Genomic DNA, 23767 nt, shown 5'->3' on the forward strand with positions numbered 1-23767 from the left:
ATGGATATGGAAAGGTTAAAAGCACAGGGAAGGCTGGGGTCCTGAGAAGGCAGGACAGGCAAGGGCCCAGAATCAGGTTGAGAAATTGGCCTTCATCAGAAAAGCAGTCTCTTCCTTTTCAGAAGAATGAAAGGAAGGAAGAGAGGTTGCACATTGAGATGAATAGAGTCCACTCTGTGCCTTGAACATGAACTGAAGTGAACTCTGGTATACATTAGGAGACAACTGGATCTAAGATTTAAAAAAAAAATCTCTTAAATTTGGGAATCTGTCATATTGTTTCAGAAAAGCAAGAAGTTCTTTACTCCACCCATTTTTTAGTATTTGGAGTCAAAGAAGACTACGAGAAGTCCTGTTCATATTGCAGTCTTATTGAAATATCTTAAGTATAAGCCCTTACAGAGTGTACTGCCTTATTTCAATAAGATGCACTGATACACATAAAATAGACTAAAAAAAAGGCTTTGCTTACTGTCAAATCCATGTTTTACTGGAAAAGGTTTTGATGGTGTAACCCAACAACTACTAAGAAATGCATGTTTGCAAATTCAAAGATTATACAGCTTGAAGAAACTGCTTTACTCAGTGTTTATCAAATAGATTTAAAACCAGATTTTAGATCTGATTTAAATATGTTCCTGCTCATTTCTAGGGCAAAATTTTAGGCATTTAGACAAAGAAAATTATTTTCTTTTTAATATTGGCAGTGAATGCTTTCTCACATTTGTTTTGTTTTGGGCTGTCTTTTCCTTCTTTTCATTCCAATCCACTTGGAATTTAAAGATGAATTGTTCCAGGGAAGACAATCTCATCTATCATATTCTTGACTTTCTTTTAAAGGGGACACACTTGTCTGTTCCTGTGCCCTACCTCCCTGAGAACCACTTTAGCAATAAATTAGGCTTGAACTAAAATTCCTTGAAATAAAGCAAAATTAGCTTTGGGAGGGGCTCCTGGGCAGCTCAGTGGGTTGAGTGTCTGCCTCTTGTTTTCAGCTCAGGTCATGATCTCAGGGTGGTGGGATCGAGCCCTGCATCCGGCTCCATGCTCATTGTGGAGTCACTTGAGATTCTCTCCCTCTGTTCCTCCTCTGCCCCTCCCCTTTTCTTAAATAAATAAATAAATAAATAAATAAATAAAATTTCTAATTAGCTTTGGGAAGTCCAGGGCCATTTTACTAGAAACCCAAAGTGATATGAGTTGTGCCCTACTGCAGATCAAAAGAACCCACCTCTTTTCTCTGGAATAAAAACACAAATAAAGCAGAGCAACTGACAAAATGGCCAGAGTCAGGGGTCTGTGCCTAATGTTAGCTCTCATCCTGCCTAGGCCCACCTGACGCCACCTGCGGCCTGGAGGAAGTGACTCAACCCTTGACTCGCAGAAGTGGTGCAGGGATTCTCAAAGAGAGCCCATCAGAGAGGACTCTCAAGAAATCAAACCCAGCTTCAAGATTTATTGGAGGTAGTGATGTCCCTTAGTTGGCTCTTCCTGCAACATTACTGCTGATACAGTGTGAGAATATTCTTTAATATAATGAAAACCATGTTTTCAAAAATCAGCATGTAGGTGGGGGGCAGGGAAGCATCCATTTGTGTACACCCATGTGCGGGGCAACCAGACTGTAAACCTTGAAAGGAAATCCAAATCTAAAATACTGTGTTGAGAGTGGCAATCAGCATCTGAATGCGGCAGTAACATGGAGTAAAACAGTTCAATCCCTGAGCCCCCCAACAGAGGTAATGCTCTTCCTCTTCCGAAGGAAAGGGTCGTTTCACATCTTTTGTCCTCTCACTCGCATCGCCTCCTCTCCTTCTATTATCATTGACCTCACACAGAAAGAACCGAAGCCACGGGGCACCAGAGGAAAACTGAGGCCTTATTCTGTTTGGGACGCTGAGATCTAGAGAGCTGGAGCTACTGATCAGGGTCCTGGCCCAGATTTAATCCGAGTAGAGGGCCCATATTCCTTCTCTGGGTTGAGATGTTAACTCTCTCAGACCACAGTCCAAGCGGGCAGGCTCTGGGGCGCTCTGTGGCGCTGTTCGTGGTGCTGAAGCCCGCGCCAGGGCGCGGAGGCAGCAACCCACCCACAGGCGCTAGGAGGCATCCAGAGGCTCTGGGCCGAGATCCATGTGAGGCGAGTCTGGAAACAGTTGCCGCCCACAGAGCTACAGCCAGCTCCACAGTTTGACTCCAAATCTAGCTCATTGGCTCACTTCTTTGCAATTGCAAAATGTCTGGTTCACTTTTTCTCATCCCAGGGGATTTCACAGGGCCCACCTCTGGCTCGCTGATTTGGCATATCTCTTTCCTGATGTCCTCCCTGCCAATACTAATTCTCTCCCACCCCCTCTCCTTTGTACAATATATTACCTTTGCAGAGCACCTTACAGCTGGCACAGCTCTCACTGGCACCATCAACTGAGCCGTTTCTCTTACACACGTAACCATTCCTCTCTCTCCCACCGATATTTTTTGCTTTCTCCACCCCTCCTCGCCCAAGCAGGAGACTATTGCCTCAATGTGGAGGGTGGGCAAATCACCTCACCCATCACAGCAGAACTACTGATTTCTCTTTGACGAAGAATTAGGAGATGCCGAGGCTAGAGTGCCAACAGACAAGGAAAAAGTCCCTCAAGAAAACGTGGGTAGTGGTCTAGAGACTGGGGAATGGGGCCACATACTAGGAGTAAAGGAAGGGGCTTGGGCCTCCCGGGAGGTGCAAGGCTTATTGTAGTTAGAAGACTCCCGGCAGGTGGCACTCTAGTTCAAGGTGCTCTCCACAGAAGCCCTAACTATGCTGGGGCTCCACCTCAAACCTTCTTTCTGCTAAATAACTCCCCCACCGTGCCGCAGCCATGTTTGCAGGTCTGTCTTCCTCTTGATCCAAGCACTTATCCAGACTTATTCCTCCTAATAAGCACCGTTTGCACAATTCTACTTACTGTAATGCACAATGAACAAAACATAAATAGAAAAGAGAAGGTTAGTGGGAGGGTTTTTTTTTTCCTGGCATGATTGATGGTGCTCAGATCAGAACTGTTTAATCATCAATAACATGATTCAGCAATTGGGAAATGTAAACAAATTGTGCAACTGCTTGCTGCGGTCAAAGCCCTGAAGGGGCCTACAGGACTGGGCCAAGCTTGGGGAGGGCCATGCCAGCAGAATGCCCCCTCCCTCCCACCAGGGCAGAGCTGGCTATGCCTACAGCCTGACTGGCGTGACCTTTGGCTTTTGCAGCGCACACACGACTGGGCTGGGGTTAATGGCACTTTGCAGGGAGCTCCAATTGAGTAAACAAAAAATGCCTTGCCCTGTTCTAATGGAGCACATTATTACGAGGCCTAAGCCTTCATCCAGGCCCCTGCAGCTGCTCTGCAGGTCAGTGCTACCAATAAAGCAATTAGCCAATGAGAAAACTCTTCTTCCCCGAGGGGGACTGTGAGGGTTTTGTTGTAGTTGCCGTGCTTTGCTTTGGGTTTTTAAACAGGCAATCCAAGTTGATCTGAGCCTCTTACATCAGACTCCAGGATGAGGACAGTGAAATTGTGTGTTTGCTGAGTGTGATATTTTAAGGGACTGGACCCTTGCTCAACATAGCCTGGAGAGCTCACTGCTTCCTGTTCAATTAACCTGAACCATAGCTGAACTCTGCCCTTTGAACTCACTCAGCAGATAAATACATTAGCTCACCTAAGGAATCATTAATATTTTTCAATCACAGAAAACAAACATGAATGTCTGAACACAACCCAAGAGATAGCCAATTAGGAATAATGCATGTACCATGTTGGAAAAAAAAAATCACAAATGGATGTTATTTACAGAATAAAAAAGAGTCAAGGAAGAAATGAAATGGATCATACCAACAGTTCTGGAAACAAAGAGGACTTTCATTTTCATATCTGCAAACATGAGGGATACTGAGAAATATTTAGCAATTCCTACTCCATCTACACTGCTCTTTAAGTAATTAAAAAAAAAAAGTTGTCCCTTCTGTTGGCTTGGTTTCTACTTACTTCCATCAGAATGTAAAACTCCAAGTCCCCTCTCTTCTGGAGTGACATCAGTGTCCATGCTCAAATACATAGTTCAAAATATCGCATTTCTGGGGGCAGTTCTAGTCTATTCCTGATTTGCTACAAATGAACCAAAATAATTTTTATGGAAGTATTAACTGTGTTTAAGTACCAGCTTGAATGAACTGAGCTAGTGGCTTGATTGAAATAATTTTATAGTAGAAAATGATGTTCCTGAGACATTGTTATTCTAGCATATAAACAGATTTTCTTTTGTGTGGAAAAAAGGAGAGAGAGATATGCTAAATGCATCTATTTTGTTCTTAACCCTGCATGTCATCTTAGAAGAATGAGAAAAACATCTCCAACCGAGTCATTACACATTTCAGTTTGATTCAATTTCACTTCCCACAATTCTGCCTCCTGACCCCTCCCCTCCTACCCCCCCCTTTTCATTTTTGTTTGGTTTGGAGTGTGGGCTTAATGCCCAGCTATCCTAGATGAGAACACTTAAAGGAATATCACAAGCACGAAGGGTAAATCTATTGAACGAGGGTCTTTAACTATGTGGTTTCCTTAAAGGGAAAGGTTGGATCAATAGGATCAATATGAAAGGTTTCCCTGGCCCTGCATAAAAGGGTAAGGGCTTCTCTTTTCACTGGTTTAACTTTACTCTCTGACAAATGCAAATCAATGGATCTGTGTTTACAACAGATTCCCTAACAGACTCAACTTGGGTAAAGCCCAGAGCCTCGCCCTGGGGGTGGGGAGTCCGGGCTTGCTCCAGGAGTATGCTCAAGGCCCTGCGGGTAGAGCAGGGAGTGAGCTGCCAATAGGTACCAATCACTGGTCAAGAAGGGGCTTGTGGCCCACTGAGATCCTGGTGCTGCTGCCTGTGGAACACCAAATAGGTTCCTCCAAGGATGTCTCAACCCAAGGATAAAGCCCAGATTCCTAGGATCTGGCGAGCCAGTCAACGTCATTTTCCTACCTATATAGATTTGTAGGGTTAACTATACAGAGGAAGCAGGAATGAAATATCTAAAATTGGAGCAGCCCTTTCTTAGGTGGTAACTGGCTCTCTTAGCAATGGCTAGGCAGACCACTAAACCTGTGGGTTCTTTTCCTCTTAATTTCACCTTTCCCTTTAAAAATGTGATGCTTTCCAGAGATTACATGACTTCAAGTCAATACCAGTTACAGAGAAATTATTTTTCTTCCTGCAGGAGAAAGTATATGTATATTTGATTACACGAACCAAAGTCCGATGCTGATTAAATTACGTTGGAGGTGTGCTTCCAACCCAAACAAAGTCTGCATTCTACTGAAGAGTAATGGATCTTCGAATGGCGACAGAGGCACCAAGGTGGAATGCAGAGCCTCCTTTCCCTCTGAGGCAATTTGCGTGGGGACAGCTTTTCATAAAAATGTCCACAACTTCTAGGAACCCTGCTCCTCAAGTAAGACTATCTCTGTATGCATGTTGACAGCTGCCCTTCTGCTTTGCCCATCCTGCACCTTGTCAGGTACCAGATGGGCTGAATTACCCAATAAGTTTCCCTTTCTCCCCTTTCCCTGCACCTACAAGAACCTATGCACATTTTCCAGAGTTGTTGCCTTGAGTGAGACTTGGAAAACAAAAAGCCTTCCCCAAAGGCAATGTACTACCCTAGTACATTGGGGGACAGAGTGGGTGAAGAGGGGTTCTGATGGGCCTCCAGCCCATCTTGAGCAGGCTCTGTACATGATAGCCTAAGTGATCCCATTAGGCTTTTTCATAATGTTCACTCCCCACCAAGAAAAGTATCCCCTGGAGAAAGTGACTTTCCTCAGGTGGGGGGGGGGGAGTGTCTCTGGGATGGTCAGGGATGAGGATAATCCAGAGAGTCTGTCTATAAAGTTTAAGGCCCAGGGTGCCTCCATACTCACCCTTTTCCCCAGGGCCCTTTATCCAGGCAATTATTTCTATTTATTCCCTTCTCATTGCCCTTCCTTTGGCAAGAACCCAGAAATTTAATCTCTCTCCTTCTCCTTTGAGGTTTTCATTCCTCCAGGGATCCCCCTACATGATACAACTCTTCCTGAAGACAGTTTCTGACAACATCAGCCACCAGCTGTAGTGCGGTGGGGCTCAGTACCTCCTTCTTCAACCTCTTTCCTCTGCTATCCCTTTAGAAACAGATACTAAAGGCCAGAAAACCAAGAAGTGAAGACAGAAAGAGAGGCAGGCTCTCCTTCCCTCAGGGTTCAGGTTTGGAGCTTGGGAAAGTAAACCTGCCCAGAGCCCTGTCACATCTGGACAGACCTGGCTCTGGAAGGAAGTAAAACATTTCTCCTCTTGGATACAAAATCTGGGGAGTCAGTTTCCCCTCTGCCCCACCCTCACCATTCACCAGAATCCCTGCCCAATTTTGGGATTCTAAGATGGGTATGGAGGAGAGTCTAAGCTCACTTACCCCTCCCAGAACCTAGGAGCTCTTCAAGGGGGTTATGGGGAGGGGGACAGTTGTCTTCCTGACCTGACCTGAAGGACACCACCCACTCTCCTAGGTTTCTGCATCTGATCACCTGAACCAGGTAACTGTAGTTTTCAGGAAGGGGGTAGGGCATATTCTGACTAGAAAGCAAGCTGTATTAAAGCTCCCTTCTTTAAGAAGTCCATTGGTGGGAAGATGAATCCCATCTCTGGGAATGACAGAAAGAAATACAGTTCACCCTTTGGCACACTTTAAAGCAGAACCATGAAAGATTTTTCTTCTTCTCTCCTCTCTCCTTCTTTTTTCTCATTTTATTCTTGGAGAAGAAAGGAAAACACTCCTTTCCTTCCAGATTGAGACCTCCTCCTCTCACCAATTGGAGGATTTAGAATTTCAAAAAGCCAGAACAATTTAATTCCCATCCCACCCCCACTACCACCCCAGCTCCTTCATTCTTTTCAGTAAAATTCACCTTAGTGTTCCTTCTGGAAGAATAAGTCACCATTTGGCAAGGTGAACCAGTGGGGCACAGTAAGGACATCTACCCTAGGGGAAGGAAGGAAGAGCTGAAAAGTTCTTTCTTTTCCAGTCAATGCAGGTGCCTCAGAGTAAACCTGCCACCTGAGGTCTGGGGTCTCAGAGCGTAAGCTCTCTCCAGCTGGTGGGAAGGAGTGGGGTGGGGTCCCCCCCCAGTTCGATTTTCTTACCTTCCCCCCTCCCCCGTTCGATTTTCTTACCTTCCTGCCCCTATAGGAAACAAGATTCTTCCCTGGTTGACCCAATTAGCCCAGAGCAGACCGTTCTGAGAGATGAAGCCTAGGCCTTTGTCACTGGGGCAGCATTTAATTGCCCACCTAATGCATCAGTGTAGAAAGTCTGTGAATGCGAACTCTTTGGTGTGAATGATTCCTTTTAATGAAAACAAGGAAAGATGTGAGGGGATCCGAGGATCCGGAAGCTGCGCGGTTATCGTGGCAGCCTGATAGACGTTTCCAAATTGGGTTTGGTCGTTCCCGCGTGCCGAGAGGTAGGTCAAATTACCTGGATGGTGTAGGAGGAGGAAAGAAGTTGCCCCGGGCCCTGTTTGACCAGACGAGGGCCTTGGACACCCGGGAGCGACGATCCCCCGGGAACGAGAGAGCTGGGAGGACTCTGGCGCCGGCGCCTTCCAGGGCAGCCGCTCCGCGGACTCAGCCCGGCGCAGAGTCCTCCGCGGGGAGCGCAGGGAGCGGTGCGCGCGCGCGGGGGGACTGTGGAGAGGGCGAGCAGCTCTGCGACCAGAGAAAGCCTTGGGAAGGGGCCGGCTGGGGCCGCGCGAGGAGAAGCCGCGGCCTGACCCGTGGGCCCGCCGGGAGCAGGGAAAGCGGCGCGGCGGGAGTGCCGGGGAGACTGGGCGCTGGGGAGCGGGGGCGCTGGCGAGCGCTCTGCTGGGAAGAGCGCGCCGTCGGGCTTACTGGAAACGCGCCGGATCAGGTTCCAGATCAATGAGATCTGGGTCCACACGTTTACGTTATTGTTGCCAGCATTAATGCTCTTTTAATCTTCTAAACATTATCAGCATCGATCTCCCTCCATATACACATTTGTTTGAGAAAGTGACATAACCACACGGTGGAAAGCCTGGAATAAAAATAAATGCACAGCTGCTCCAGTCGAGGGCCCCTGGCGGCCTGGGCTACTTCTCGAGCTCGGCCTCACTACCTTTCCTTGCGTTCTGTCTTCTCCACCCGCTCCCGCTCACCCTGATGCGTGTTAGGAAGGTGTTCTCCAGGCACCCGGGACTTGACCAAACAAGGACAGTAGCGAGCTTTTCAATTATTAATCCGACCAGCCAGCAGGCGAAAGTACCTTGTGTTCGGTACGGACGTGGGTTGCGTTCGGTCTCTCGGGCTCGGATCCCGCACTAAACTTCGGGGAGACGGGTTGAGCCAGGCCGGCAGCCGGACCGGCGGGAGGGGAGGTGGGATGTGAGGTTCCGACAATGAGGTCCCCGCCTTTCCGCTTAGAAAATGCCAGTCGGCCAGCGTAGCCCATGACTTTCCTGGCGCCGAAGAAGACGCGCAGGCCTGTGGTGCCCCGGGCAGGAGTCGCTGCGCACTGTCCCGGGCAAGCTCTGCCGCCGCGGGCATCAGGTGGCCCAGGCAACATCTTGGTAGGTTGGTGAAAGGCCATCGGCTGTCTGAACAGAGTTGCCTCCAGACTGGCCGCTGGGAGTTCCCCTCTGAAGAGGGCCATATGTCTGCCCACCGCCGGGACGTGTGGCTGGTTTCGAGCAGGCCACCCCGGGATTCCGAGTCACGGGAGGTGCAAACCTTGTCAGGTTATAGCGTCAGAGGCTCTGCTCTGGCTGCTGAGCGTTGGAGGAAACCACTCCCGCCATGGAGGCCCTGATTTTCCTCCGTGAGCCGCCCGTCCAGGTTTTGCCTGGGTTTTTTCAGTCCCTCGTTTTTCGTGTGTGCTTGGTTCACAGGCTTCTTGGACTCAAAGTCGGGGAGTATTAATGGTCAAACCCGCGGGAGTTTGTCCTTGCCGTCTCTTGCCGGGGAAATACAAACTGCCCTGCGGAAGCATGCGCTGGGAACCGCGGAAGGCGCGGTTGCAGCCCTTTGCTGCCTTGGCCACCCTTTCCCAACGAAATCGTACTCTTGGTGTCTTTCTCTGAAATCTAGCGCTGGGGGGATCTGAGTTTCCCCGATGTCTTGTCTCTTACCCTTTGAAATGCCACCCTGAGCTGTGGATACAACCAAGCGGAGGGCTCGCGGAGAGAGATCTGGGGGAGGCAGGTTGGGGTAGAGAGGATGGATCTGCTTCTCTTGCGCGCGGTGGGGGGGCGGGGGCGGTTTGCTTCGCCTAAGGGTGAGGTCTGTAGGAGCTGGTCCAAATCAGACATCTTGATTCTGAGGTCCCTCAAAGCCCTGTCTGCTTGGGCCTTTGGCAAGACCCAGAGGGGTCCAAAATGAGAAAGAGAAAGGGAAACTAAAAAGAGACGAAGGGAGAGAAAAGAGGTCTGGTTGGGGCGAACTGGAGGTGCCCAGGTGGCTCTTGGAGGCCTGGCAGTCAGGCCCAGGAGCCCTGTAGAGCCATGGTCTTGTTTAACCCCCAGAGCCCTACGTGTGGACCCTCAGCTGCGTCCCTGCGGGGATTCCGATCGATATTCCTGGCGGGGAAGGCCTCTGCTTTTCTTCTCCATTTGCTCCTGTCCCCTAGCGCTCCTGAGCACATAATACCTACTTACCAGTCCTGGCTTCTGCGTCAGTGTCTGAAGAGACTGATCTACTGACCCCAAACTGAAAAGCCTCCTATGTAATAATAGCCACTCAACACACTTGTAGTTGCTGATAAAATGGCCAGATAAAAAGGCTAAAGCTCTTGTCCCTTTTCAACTCGGGGTAATAAAACAGACACACATTTGAATGCTTGAGCAAAGCGGGGTCCTCAGCAGGAATTTCCCACTCGCTGAAGGAGGCTTTCAGTCTCCTGTGGAGGTGGCTTCAGCCCTCCTCGGAAAAGCCTCCATGCTTCCCGGGGCCAGCCCCTGAGGAGTGCCCCCCTACCCCGACTTTCCTGGGGTGGATGTTGGGACTGGAGACTCTCTCTTATCCTAGCAATGTTTGGGTCTGAGGTGGGCTAACAGGTAAAGCATTACTTGCCATATCACTTTCAGACACACATAGGCACAAGGCATGTGATTTCTTTTCCTTCCTTCCTTCCTTCCTTCCTTCCTTCCTTCCTTCCTTCCTTCCAGCTCTGTCCTTTGCAGGACAGGCATGAGGGGGCGGCAGCGCTCTGAGATGGTCTGGAATAGAATAGCTGTCATCCTGCCTTTAACTGTACCCTCCACTCCAGCTGCCAAGTTCCTTCTGGCTGCCTGTGCCCAGGCCAGCCGATGCTAGAGCTCACCTGAGAGGGACTGGGGGAGTTTGGGAGGGCCAAGACAAAGGGGTGCCATACTGTTCAGAAGTGTCAGTAAGCCTCCAGTTTCTCATCACTGCCCTCTATTCACTGCTTAATCTTTCCTAGGAACCAGGGCAAATTGTAATAGAGAATGAAGAGTAAGCTAAAGGAGAAAAATTACTAAACGCACACAAAAGTATCAGGAGTCCATAGATTTGGGGAAGCTTTTTGGGGGATAGTTACTCTTTACCTTTTCAGATCAATACTGAGTGGCGATTACTGCCTGGAGAGGAATCCTCCAACGGCGGGCATAGGCGGAGGCGGTCAGAGTGGAAACGCCCCCTCCCCAAGCCTGGGTGAACACGCCCCCAGCGCCGTCCGGTATCGGTAGAGTGCACCCCATAAGCCAGGCTCAGCAGTGTGAGGAAAGCCCCAGGGAGCCGGAGAGGAAGCCTGAGCTTGTGGCTCCGGAAGCGCGTTGTGTATAGCTGGCTCCGAACCGTGCCGGCCGCACACAACGCACATCCCACTTTCCGCACCAATGTAAATCACTGCCACTATGAATTGTCCCCTCGGTTCCCCGCGGATCCGGAGAGATGGCCTCAGTCCAAGAGAAACTGCCCATCCAGACTTGCAGTAGGGTACTGTTGTGTCCTCCCCAGTGGGGCGCCTGGACACTTTGTCTCTCTGGACCCACGGCTAGGTCCTGGGGGCAGCGCAATTGCCACGCACACTGCGCTGGGTCTGCGCGCACAAAAGCGCGCAACCGTGTGCCAGTCGCAGCCACTGCTGCGCCTTTCTCTCTCGCTCCCGCCGCCCACACAGGAGGTATCTGTGCTCCTAGAACAATAGAGGGCTGTACCTCGCGGCTCGGCCGCTAGAGGAGGCACAAAGAACCAAGCCCGCTCCAGAACAATGTAACCAGCGCGTCGACCCGTCCCCTCCCGCGGGCAGCTTGCCCTCCCTGCCGCCGCGCTACGCGCACAATCAGCGTCCGTTTAATGCAAAGGCGGAGTCTGTAGCCCGTGGCCAAGATGCATTAACTAACCTGCATCTTAATTTTTCAGCACCTCTCCTCACGAGCGCCCAACCCTCTCTCCGAGTCCAGCCAAACCTCGGCAAATCCCAGCAAAAGCTGGGAGCCGGGCAAGGGTGGCCGGCGAGTTTGTCAGGGAGCTCTCCATTCTTAGTTTTTCCTCCCCCATCCTCCTATAGGTGAATGTGTTAGTCCCAACCTTCGTCCTTGCACCCTCCCCTCTCAGTAGGCAGTGACACGGGAACTGGCCCAAGCCGGCTCTTTCGGTCAGAAACTCCCCGCACCAACGCCAAGGCCGGAGATGAGCCTGGAAAGCACTGTTGTATCCTAGCCACCCGTTCCCCCGAGCGCGGTCAAGATTGTGACTCCTGCTAATAACTAAACAAGTTTGCCTGATGTGGTGGGTAGGAGAAGAACGGAGATTGTTTTTTTTTTTTCCCCTCTGAAGAGTAAAGCCCCTTAACTACCTCCATATAGGGAAACCAGGCAGCCTGGAAAACTGAAATGTATTGTCTAAACAAGAGTTCAAGTGCACAGGGCTTTGAAAAAGGCCAATCCTGGGTCTCTGTGAGTCCTCTAAAGAGAAGGCTCCTAGTGGATACCGCGCACCCTGTCCCTTATCCCACAACTAGGAAAGGTCAGAAAGAGGGGGTAAAATTGGCACATTCAGGGGAGGGTGAATGAAATGTGGCGGAGGGGGGTCGGTCAATGAAAGCTCGGAGTCAAGGAGGAAGGAAGAGAAGTATGAAAATGCAAAAGAAAAAGAACAGAAAAGGAAGAAGGGAGAAGAAGGAAGAAATGACAGAAGAAGAAATAAAGGCGAGAGAAAATAGGAAGTGCGTAGCGGAAAGGAGGAAAGAACCGAGGCTAGGCGCGCTGACCTGGGGCCACAAGCACCTGGAGCCCTCTCCACAGCAGCCGGGCTCCAGGAGATCCTCTGTGCTTACCTGCCAGGCGTAAGGCGGACATGCGCTGGAACTCGGGCTCCTGCAGCCACTTCCACATCCTGCGAAAGGTCTCCCTACCAGATTTGAGTTTACTCCACGGTTTTGGGTTCCGGAGCAGGTCGGAGAGAGTCCCCTGAGACCGGCACAGCACCCTCTGCGCGAAGATCGCCTGTGGGATGCTGTAGCGCTTCAGCTCGGCGGTGATGCGCTGGGCCACCTCTTTGGTGTTGATCTCCTCCAGCTGGCCCGATGTAGCCACCTGCGAGCCAGACGAGGACGAGGGTGGCCGCTCGCGGCTGGGCGCCAGCACCGGCCCGTGGGACTGAGCATGGCCCGGGTGGTGCAGGCCGTTGAGGTGCGACATCATGGCCGCGGGCGGGGTGCCCAGGCCGCGGGACAGGTGCTGCTCACCGCGGGTCAGCATGGCAGTGTGGTGCGCGTCGAAGTTAGGGCTGAGCATTTTGTCGTGGCCCGGCGGCCCATAGTTGGGCAGGCTCTGCTGCGCGTTGTGGAGGCCGCCCAGCCCGTTGCCCAGCGGCGTGGCGGCCAGCGGGGACAGGCTCTGGCTCATGCCGGGCATCTCCTTGTAGGGGCTGTAGAGGTTGTTCATGGCCGGGAGCCCGCGCTCGTCGCGCATGAGGGTGAAGCTGCCGCTGACGTTGCCCGACAGGCGCTGGTGGTGGTGGTGGTGGTGGTGGTGCGGGTGGTGGTGCGGGTGCGGGTGGTGGAACTTGTCCGACACGGTGGAGATGGGCGGCAGCGGCTGGAGCGGCGTCAGTGTGGTGTAGGTGTTGCTCATGCCCATGCCGGGCGGGGACGAGTCGCAAGACATGCTCATGGCGTGATGGAGCGGGATGGAGAGCTCGGGCCGGTAGTCGCCGCCGTCCAGGATCGAGGCCATGCTAGTGACCATGGCCGAGCGCGACGCCGCCGCCGCTGCCGCTGCCGCGGTGCCCAGCTCCTGGTGCGCTGTTGGCGGCGGCGGCGGGCCCCGCAGCGAGCCAGCAGCGCCGCGGCCCGCGTGGTGGGGGCTGGGGCTGGCCAGCAGCTCCTGCTCATGGCTCGGGCCCCCGCCGCCGCCCCCGCCGCCCCCGCCACCGCCCCCGCCGCTGCCGCCGCCGGCCGGCCCGTGCAAAGTGCCCAGACTTTCCATTGTCAGCTCCGGGTTCATGGCGCAGCCTTCTAGGTCTTTGGTGAGGCATCGATAGGCGGTGTAGGCAGCCTTCATTCAGTCCATCGGGGCCCGGGGGCGGCGGGGGCGGCGGGGGCGGCCGGCGGGCTGGCAAGGCTAGCGTGGCGGAGCTCGGTCGCGGGAGCGGGGGAGGGTGCGGGAGTGCGTGAGTGTGTGGAGGGGGAGCGTGCGTGCGGGTGTGCGCCCCGGGCTGCGGGCGGGCAGGCGGGCGCGCCCGGGGTGGGGGCGGGGTGGGGGCGGACGGGGCGTGCGAGCGGGAGAGGGGAGGGGGTAGGGAGGGAGGGAGGGATCACCGGGCCCCACCGCTCGGGCCGGCGCGCTGCCTCGCCATGTCCGAGCCCGCTCCGGCGCCGACGTCTTCTGTTTGGGTGAGCGGGAGCTGTCCAGAAGGGCTCTGCCGCTCGCCGGGGCAGGCAACCTAGCCTCCCGGACCCGGGGCGGGGCAGCGCCCGATGGGCGTCGCAAACAGCCACTCTGAGTGCGCTGCTGCCCTGGGGGGCGGGCCTCCTGAGTGCAGCTACCAATGGCTAAGGAGGGGGCGGGGCCATGCGTTTCAGGTTTGGCTGACGGCTCTGTGCCTTTTTTTCCTCCTTTGCCACTAGAATCAAACGTCAAGGAGAGGGAGGGAGGGGAAGAGGGGGTAGTGGGGAGAGAGAGGCGAGAGTGCGAGCGAGGGAGAGAAATTATGTTAAAGATGCCGCTCTGTGTCCCTCTTGTGCAGCTGCGATCTGTAGAAAAGGGCATTGCTTTAGTTCCCTTTGCCTCACCCCACAGCTTTTCTGGAGGCTTGCAAGCCAGTCTGTACTGTGAAAAAACAAACCCAAGTCTCCTACCAAGCCACTTCCCAAGCGTCTCTATCTGAAAGCCAGCAGTTTACCCTTTTAAAATGCAGGCGCTTCTGTATTCTAATGCAGGGTAAATTTCCGAGACCAAGGCATGCATAATCTACCAGGCGAAAGGAACCCCAGTACCCTCGCTGCCTTGGAGCTACGGCCGGCGACGCAAGCCCACAGGCGGCGCGGGCCACCGTAATCCAAGCAAAGTTAACACAATAACATCATTTAATTACCTGGCGAGCTCATAAATCTCCCAGTTATGAGGTTTCAGAAGGGCCCTGTTAGATTGCAAAACAAAACTAGAACTCTAGGAGCTGCGGTTTCAAGGTGCTCCTCCCGTTAGCGACTTCTAAAGAAGTGATGGTGGGTGGGGGGCGGCAAGATTGTTGCCAAAGCCTATAGTGAGCAAACTTCTCCTGGGAGCAGGGAGTACGTAAACCGTCCGGGACGACACCCGCGGATTTTTCTTCGATCGCGCCCGCGCGCGCGTGCGTACACACACACACACACAGACACACACACAGACACACACACTCGAATCTCAAGAAAGGAACGCCCCAGGTTGCGGCTGTGGGCAGATGACACGGACCCTCGGCCGACATCTGTATATCCAAAATTTATTTCTGAAAAGACCAGAACCCTGGCGAGTTTTAGAACGCTCGCAAACCCCAGCTTTAAAAACTGCATCTTTGTTTCTCCAGAATTTCCGTTTGGTAACCCTTGGTCGGGGACTGGAAGTGGAGGTGCGGCAAAGGAGGTGGAGATTTCCGAGGCCTGGGTGGGGGTGGAGGGGTAGTTGAAGACAAGGAGCTACCCGGCACTGAAACCCTTAAAAGTAACAGATTCTTCCAAAGCAGGTTGCGCTCTGTTTGCCTCCGAAGATTCAAGCTAGCTGAGGTTGCGCAGATGTTGCCTTTGTTTAAAGAGACAGTAATTAAGGACAGGGTGGACATAAGTTTGAGAAGCGTGACCTATTTTCTTTTGATCAGCTGTCAAAAGAAGAGCAGGGGGTCTCCTTAAGACAGCCCCCTCCAACCACTTCCAGCTGTTAGCGAAAACTTGATAAGAAAACAAGGACCCACAGCCTGGAATACTGTATGTGCCTTCCTGGTGCTAGAGAAAGGTTTGATTCATTTGGAAAATAGGTCTTAGTCTTGGTGACCTTTTGCGGCTGCCCTCCTTTCCCTTCTAGCTACAGAGCCAAAAAAAAAAAAAAAAAAAAAAATCCACCCCCTCCCACACCATCCTGTCACATGAATGTACAGTGACGTTATTCATAGATCAACTTCATTGAGCTCTGGCCAATACCTTGCCAATTATTCTTTCAAGTAGCTGCTTCTTTGTGTTATCAAAGCCAGGGTAAGAAAGTGAACGTTCCTCTACTTCGCTAGATATACTTCTCTAGCTGCACACATTTTTAATGTCACAAAATTAGACGGGTAAAATAACTGAATTTTTTGTTTCTCTGTCTTTCCTCTCCCCCTCAACCCTCTCCTACTGTCTCTCTTTTCACTCCCCACCTTATATATGGCAGCTGGATACTTGGGATAATTTGAAACAGTTAATGTTTGAAAAACTTACCGAGTTGAACAAAAGTTCACAAGAGCGCAACCTCCTGTTGGTCTAGGAGTGCTCAGAGACTGAAATAGGGCCAGAGAGCTGCAAGGCTGGAGAAAGAGTCTGGTATGTCCCAATGCTGAACACAGCCTTCCCTGCCTTGGCTTCAGGCTTGAAGAGTGGCCAGTGACCCCAGGCTGGGACATTGAGTAGGCACTGCCTCCATACAGAAAGCTGAGTATATAGATGGCCATTAAAATAATTTTTCAAAATGATAAACTCGTTTACCAGGCTACCAAGATACATCTGCTCCTGGGAATTGCATTTTGGAGTGCCTGGGAGCAGTCACGTGTTGGAGAGTTGAAAGGTGAGTTGCATATTCTTGCAGCCTCGCTCCCTCCCTCTCTCCCTCCTCCTTCTCTCCCACCATCCCTCCCCCTTCCCTCGATCAATATTGGCGATCTCAGGGAAATCATGAAATCGTATTGGCTTCTTTGTGTATAATTTCATTGGGCTAGATTAAAGCAGATTTTTCACGTTGTTTTTCTTAATGATGGTTTGAGGTTTTGTATGTCAACCTAAAACCCATTTCAAAAGGAAATTAATGTGCATTTTTTAGTCAGCATCCTAATTTTTACTAAATTAGTCTTGCCTGCCCTTTCCCTTTCTTTCTAAAAAGGAAAAAATGTTTTCTACTTGAAGATAATTTTAAGAATATCAGTATTAGTAAGATTTTCAAATATGTTTCAAAATATCTTTGATGTTTCTTTCTCTAAGAAAATAAAAGGAAGAGTTGCTTTCTAACTGCCCCTTGTTTACACACATACTCTGACCTTCAGAAGTTGTGTAACTCAGAATTAAAAAAAAAAAATTTGAAGCTACACTCCTGTCCCCCTTCCCCTCAGTATTTGATTCACAAATAGACTCTACAGAAATATGGTAGCAGGCATGCTAGTTCACAACTATTAGAATCTGGACAAACAGTTGCACCAGCCGTTATATCAGGATCAGGATATCCATTTCTTAACTTACCACATCCGCAGGTCTGATTTTCTTCAAAATCAGACACTTAAATAGGTCAAAAGAAATCTGTAAATAAAATGCAGCTTTGACAATAAATGTAAGCTATTGCATTATAAAAGAAAAAAAACTTGAGTTAGTAATTGCAGGAATAGACTGGAAATTTTTACTGCCAGAGATTTTCATATGTATTTTCGCATTCAATTTTTTTTTTTTTTAGGATCTGGGAGGGAGAGAAAGGTGAGCATTCAATTAAAATAGAGACCCCATAAATTATTCACACACAAAAAAATACATAGACCACAAGTAAACCTAGTCTGGATAAGGGGCCCAACAGCTTTGTTTCCACTAAACAACAGTAACCACAGCCCAAATCCCAAGAACAGAGGGGCTGCTTATTTCTACCCAAATGTTCAAAATCCTGAGGAAGGTTTTGTGTTGGGAGAACACATTTGTGCTACAACTAGGTTTATCAGAACAATACAAAAAGACATAATGGTGGGTTGATTTGGACTATTTTATTTTTGTCCTTCCCCAAACCATCTGGCGCGTGAGTGTAGGGGTATTGATCAGGATCTGAGAGCTGCAGACCCCATGCCAATCCATAGCGTTTCTGGCAATCAGTGTCGCCCATGAATTGCAGCTGTCTGTGTGGCTCCCGAAAAGAAATCTTCAGAAAAGTCCCCCCCTTATCAAACACTTCATCCGTTCAGGGGTAAGTCAATATCATTTCTTTGTCATTCCGTGGGCGAGGATTATGCAGGAGAAAGTTTTTGTTGTCGGTCGTAGCTGCTGCTGAGCCTTTTTTTTTTTTTTTAAAGGAAGGAGAGCAATTTTCTAGCCATTGAATGGTAATGGTTTTCCAGAAAGGCCTCAAGCGTTTGTATGAATCGTACAACAAATGCTGTTTCAATATTGTGGGGGAATTTTAAGGGGAGGGGGTAGTTCTTATGTTGCTATACACAAATAATAATAGTGATAATAGAGGGTTCCTTGTAACGACGGAGAAATTTCTTCCCTTTTTTTCGGAGCCTCTAGTGAAGAAGACACTGCAAGTCTCTGTGATTACACTTGCAGATGGACGGTGGGTGCTTGTGGCGGAAAAGGAGCCTTCGGAATTGCGGCTCTGTTTGATATCTCCATTACCTTCAATTTTATTCTGCCTGAAAGCTCAGGCTGGTTGAGCACAGGGAGAAGAAAACTAAAACCGTAGCCCAGCACCACCGACCCTCTTCTGTCTCTCAGCTCAGAAATTCTCTTGACACTTCGCAGATTCCAATCGAATCTAGGAAAGTTGTTGTTGAAGTGTTTTAGGTGGCGAGGCCAAATAGGTCCTTTTTCGTGAACTCTCTTCTCCTCCGCCTCTATCGGGTTAAAATCCGAGACGCCAGTTTAGTTGTGAGCTGTCAGGGACTGCCCTTAACTTTTTGGTTGACACTCTGCGCCGGGGTGGAGGAACATTTGGAGAGTGTTAGGGTTCTTCCCACCCTCAGCTGGGCTCGTAGAAAAAGAAAAATGAAGCTGCCAAGAGCCCAGCCAGATGAGGGAGCGTTCTCTCACAGCCCCAAGCCCGGTGCCTGGATTAGCAGGTGGGGAGCAGGGCTTCGGGGCGAACGCAGCCTGGTGGTTCTGCTGAAGCAAAACCCACCGCACCCTCAGTAGTGCGGGCGCGGGCAGTGGGCGGGCTTGGGGGCGGGGAGGAGGAGGAGGAGGAGACCCCTAGCCGGAAGAGCGTTAGCACCTGCTCCTGGGGCGACAAGTCTGGAGAGGCAGCGGCAGAATCCCCAGCTCCGCAGAGCTAAGTTGTAAGCGCGTCCTCCTGCCTAGTTTTAAAGAAAGAGACTAGGTCGGCGGACCTTGATCGTTCCCCCTCCATTCCCATAGCTAGGAAATTGTGGGAGTTTTTGTGCCCTCGGGGATGGACACACACACATACATACACACACTTCTCTCCCTCTCCCTTCCAGTTCTGGCTTGGTTCCCCGACCCCCTCGCGGGAGGAGTTTGGGCGGAAACAAGAGCTTGGGCCTCTGGTACGGACTGGAGGTGACTATCGCCGTGATTGAGTGCTGGGATTGTAGACCTTGCCCAGGACATTTTCCTTCCCCCGAATTCGGGGCCCACCAGAGAACCTTCTCTGGGGCCACCCTCTGATTCTGTTTTCGCCGCTGCTACCACTGTAGAAGCTGGTGGGAGAAGTAATTTGACTGTTGGGGAAAATGAAATTTAAAAAGTGAAGGGGAATTTGAAGATTTGAAACTGCAGAGATCAGAGGGCTTCTTGGGGGGGGGGACAGTGGGGAGACGGGGGAGAGGGCTGGAGCACGACTCTCACAGGAATACAGCTTTTTGTGTAAAAGAACGTTGCACTTTTAGAAAGCAACTTGTTAGCCTGAGAGCCAAGATGAGTTTTATCCCCGCCGGCCTTTAGTACCTGTCCCATTATTTCTCTCCACCAAAGCCCTGTAACGTCGATTTTGAGCCACGTGAATTTGCAGTCGCATTTTCTTTTAACAGCGGGTTTCCAAAAGTACAATTCATGTATGCTTAAAATAAAGTTTTCCTCTCCTCCAGTTGTCACCCCACAAAAGAAAAACTGGCGTGAGGTCCTTTTGTTCAGGTCAAGTTGTGCGTGAAATCTTTTTGTTGTCCTTTCAAAGGGAAGGCAAAAGTTGCAGTTGATTGTAGAAAGGACAAATTTAACTCTCTGAAAGTGGAGCTGTTTTCAAGTTGCCCTGAGACAGTAAGCACGGGCATCGCTTTTTATTTATTACCTTCTTAAAGGGATCATTTATTTGCTCTCGACGTAACCACTTTTGGTTGAGGATTCAATGTTGTTTAGGCATTAATACAAAAATACCTAGCACTTTTACTGTCTATGAAAATGGGAGAGTTTAAAAATCTTTCTCTGTAATTTCAGTTGTCTCGCTACGATATAGTTAAAAATAAAAAAGTGTACAGAGTTCTGAACAAAAAAAAGAGTTGGCCAGCTTTTAAACTTAAGAAATATTATTTCCGATTTCCAAAGATAATATTTCTGTTTGAAAACTAACAAAAGCAATCGAGGGGTTTAAAATATTTATGCGAGTCAGACGATTTCTTTATTTAAAAAAATCACATGGTATATATATTTTTAGATTCCGTGTATATTAGCTCCTAAAGTAATTAAATAACTAAGTGAATTTGCGCTGCTGATCTTTGAAGATAATACTATCAAAAGTAATGTAGCACATTCAGATTATTTCAGGAGTATTTTATCTTGGAAAATCGCTTCGGTGACACTCTTTTGGAATTTTGAATTGTTTCGCTTCCAAGAGTGTAAGAAAAAGCAACTCTGGCCGACCACAGGGATCACAGGCGGCGATTTAGCAACTGCGGGGACCGTGGTCGTTCGAGGAGCCGGACACGGTCCCTGCGGGCCCCTCCGACCAGCGCCGGGGCCGGGCCTGGCCAGACACAGGTGGTTTGGCTGCTTCTGGAGAACCCGGGCTCCGAGGGCGTCCGGCCGCGCGGGCAGCGAGAGAGGATGCGGCGGCGCTCCGGACTCGGGAGAGACTCGGGAGACCTGTTGGCCGCGGCGAAGCGGTGCTTGCTCCGGCCGCAACGGCGGTGCAGAGGCGGGCGTCGAGGCCGCAGGCGCGGGGTGGCTGGGAGCGGCTCCCCGGGCCGGCCGTGCCCTAGTGCGGCTCTCGGCCCACCCTCGCCAGCCCCGCGGCCTCCGGGCCCGAGGCGAGCCGCTTCTCGGGGAGGGGGCTGCGCGGCCCCGCGGCTCGGGAGGCGGAGGGAGCCGGCCAGGATTGATGTCTAAATCAATGCCGTTTCTAGGCGCTTCTCTCTGCTCCTCTCCATCTTCCTCAAAGGCAAATCGCCTCCCGAGGGTGATTTCCTCTCCCTTCGCGAAGTCAGCGTGAGGAGAGTGGACACGCAGCCCCACGCGAGGCTCTGCGGGGCAGGAGGCTCTGGAATAAGCCCCCAGATGGAGCTTCTCGGCGGAGCGCCCCGCTTATCCCCAGGCTACCCGCGCTTACACCCTACACCGAGTTCCTGCTTCCTCACGCGGAGCCGCGCTCCCAGCAGCGGCACAGGGCGAGGCCTGTCCCCTGGCTGCCCTCCTGGCTCCCCACTGGGCCCCCAATTTGATGGGATCTGGTAGGGGAGACCCCTAGTCTCCGACGCCAAGCCGGGCCCTGCTCCGGCAGGCCTGGCGGCTTCTGATTTAATTATTCACTGATGAATTAGACAGCTGCAATTGTCGTGAAAAATCAGCGGTCACTATTGATTCCGGGAGCGAGTGGGGGTGGGGAGACCGCGGGGTGCGGGGAAGGGAGGGGAGTCTGCCCGGCCCTCGGGTGCCCTCGACCGGGCGCCCTGGCCTGGCTCCCCGCCCGGGCCCGGGTCGCGCACGCGGCATGGTCGGGCCAACGGGACTCGGGCTCCTGTGCTCCAGCTAGGCCCGGCGGGGCCGGGATCGGGGGCCAGGCCTGGATCCCTCCTCCGGCTTGCTCTCGCCCCCTCGGGAGGAGACCGAGGGAGGCGAAGACACCCGGCCGGGGGTGGAGAGATGCTCCCCCGAGGCCTGCCGGGCCACCCCCGGCGAGCGCCCCAGGCCTGGCGCGGCTCCCCGGCCAGGCGCCCGCGTTCTAGAGGCGGAAGGGCGGACCGCGGGCGCTTCCGGTCCCTGCGCTCCGGTCGCTGGTTTTGTACGACCGCAGCCTGGCTCCAGGCCCGGCCCCGCGAGGCGCAGACGCTCGCAGGGCCGCGCCGTCCCCCGCGCGCCGGACGAGCGGCCCGGGACGGCGTGTCCGAGCCCATGCCGTCCACCTCGTGGGCAGGGCGAGCCTCGTTCGGTCGATAATGGTGAGTTCCCGCCGCCGGAGCAACAAGTCTCGGTGTCCTCGAGGCAGGAGCCAGGAGCCCCGAGGGCCGTGCAGGCGGGTTTGCTCTCTTTTGCTGAGGAACTGGGTCAGGAATGTGGTCCTGAGGAGAATTGTCTGTGTTCTCCGAGCCGGGGAGCCGACACAACTGTGTGGAGAGTACATGCTAAAGAATCCATTATGGTTCTGTAGACGCAAAAATGTAGAAGGATTTGATGTATTCAGATAGGGTAGGAAAAGCTCCCCCTCCCCCATCTGTATCGGAAAAGCCCTGGAAGCTAGGGACGTCGTCTTCTGGTCTATACAGTTTATGTTCTCCTCTTGGGTCGTCTTAAAGCCGTGTGGTTTACATCACAATTTGAAACTGCTTTTTATACTACATTTTATAGGAACCACAAATTACACAGGAAATTTATAGGCTACGTAAAGCTCAAATAATAACAGGTTTAACACTCCTCATCCCCAATGTTTCATTTTTCTCTTTCTCTCTTCTTAAAACTACTTTTAAGTGTTTACTATCCACTTTTGTTGGTGAAATGTGTTCTTCAGACTTTCTCCGGGAAAGAGTTGAGCTCTGGCTCCCTGGAGATCAGATATGGAGTCAAAAAGGCACTACATTGCCTGCTTCATAATCCATGGGGCTGAGTATAGGTCACTGAACACAAAATGGCCTTTCCTCTCTTGCTTACTGAGATGGTTTAATGGATTTTGTAATGGTTTCCAACTATCAGCCAGGGGAGACCTGGTTTTGGGGCTTTGTGTTCACATAAACCAGATACAATGCACTATGTTAATATGCACTTTGCCTTATCAACGGAAATTGGTAACAAGGGAGTGGAATTTCTTACGGCAATTCTGAAACATCATGTTTCGATACACCATGTTTCAAGCATGGCTTGTAAGTATAAATGTGAAAAGTCTTCAGAATTTTCCATTTAGTTGATTCTAGGCTTGAAAGATTTCTGAAAATCCTTTGAATAATATTCTATATACATCTGCTACAAAACTATGATATTGAACTTGAAAACAGTTTTCAGTATTAATCCCCCCCCCCTTTTTAAATCAGGGGACTTTGTGGGGGAAAGGATGAGTTGTGGTTGATTTCAGCTTTCAGTGGGGGTAGAGGTGGGGTGAGTGGAAACATTTTTCAGAATTCACAAAACAAGTAAGGTTTATTAGAGTCATCTGATTAAAGCAAAGATTTTTGTGTTGTGAAGGGACACAGTTTTTGCCTTTGCAGATGCTGTTCCTTCCAAGACCCTGAGCCGTTTCCACCCACAGTACACCCCCCCCTGCAAATGTCAACTCATTTCTGAAGTTTCAGTTGTCTTTTTAAAAGACTTTTTTGAAGCTATTTTCAAATCTAATTTCATTTGAGTAAAATTATTTCACTTTTTTCATTTTTCATACTTAGTTTTTCTCCCTAGCTCTTATTTTAAACTTCTCTTTTGAGAGCTTTTACTTAATCAGATTACTTATTACTTGAATGATATTACTCATAGTGGTAACTGACACCATGAGATGTTATGGCAGACTTTGAGAAATGAAGTCTAACCCTATTTTAGTTAAAAAAAATTTTTTTTTTTGTATTTGCTTCTTGCATTAAGAAGAACTTGCATTGGTTAAATATCATAACTTAAATATTGGAACATAAATGCGGTAGCAACCAGATGCAGAATATGGGGAAATTCTTGAAAACTATTAGTATTATACAGAAAATTACGATGGTGGTTAATTGCTTCATTAATTTATTTGTTCATTTAAGAAATATTTACTGAATGCCTACCATGTGCCTGTTAGAGTTTTTGGTCATAAGCAAAAGAAGCTGCCTTAAACCAACTTAAGTAGAAAAGAATTTTCATGGAAGAAACCAGGTAGCTCACAGAAGGAATAAGAATGCAGGGGAGTCA

General features: G+C 50.6%; 1 protein-coding gene across 1 annotated transcript in view; it reads right to left on the bottom strand.

The window, feature by feature from the left end:
- ONECUT2 (one cut homeobox 2) overlaps nucleotides 1–13621 on the bottom strand; it is a 57548-nt gene extending 43927 nt beyond the window's left edge. Inside the window, exon 1 of the mRNA XM_026496380.4 lies at nucleotides 12380–13621. Within this exon, the coding sequence (XP_026352165.1) occupies nucleotides 12380–13607 (1228 nt within the window). The 5' untranslated portion in view covers nucleotides 13608–13621. The remainder of the gene's footprint in view (nucleotides 1–12379) is intronic.
- Nucleotides 13622–23767: the final 10146 nt, after the last annotated feature.

This window comes from Ursus arctos, unplaced genomic scaffold, assembly GCF_023065955.2.
Source record: "Ursus arctos isolate Adak ecotype North America unplaced genomic scaffold, UrsArc2.0 scaffold_17, whole genome shotgun sequence".
Taxonomy (NCBI): domain Eukaryota; kingdom Metazoa; phylum Chordata; class Mammalia; order Carnivora; family Ursidae; genus Ursus; species Ursus arctos.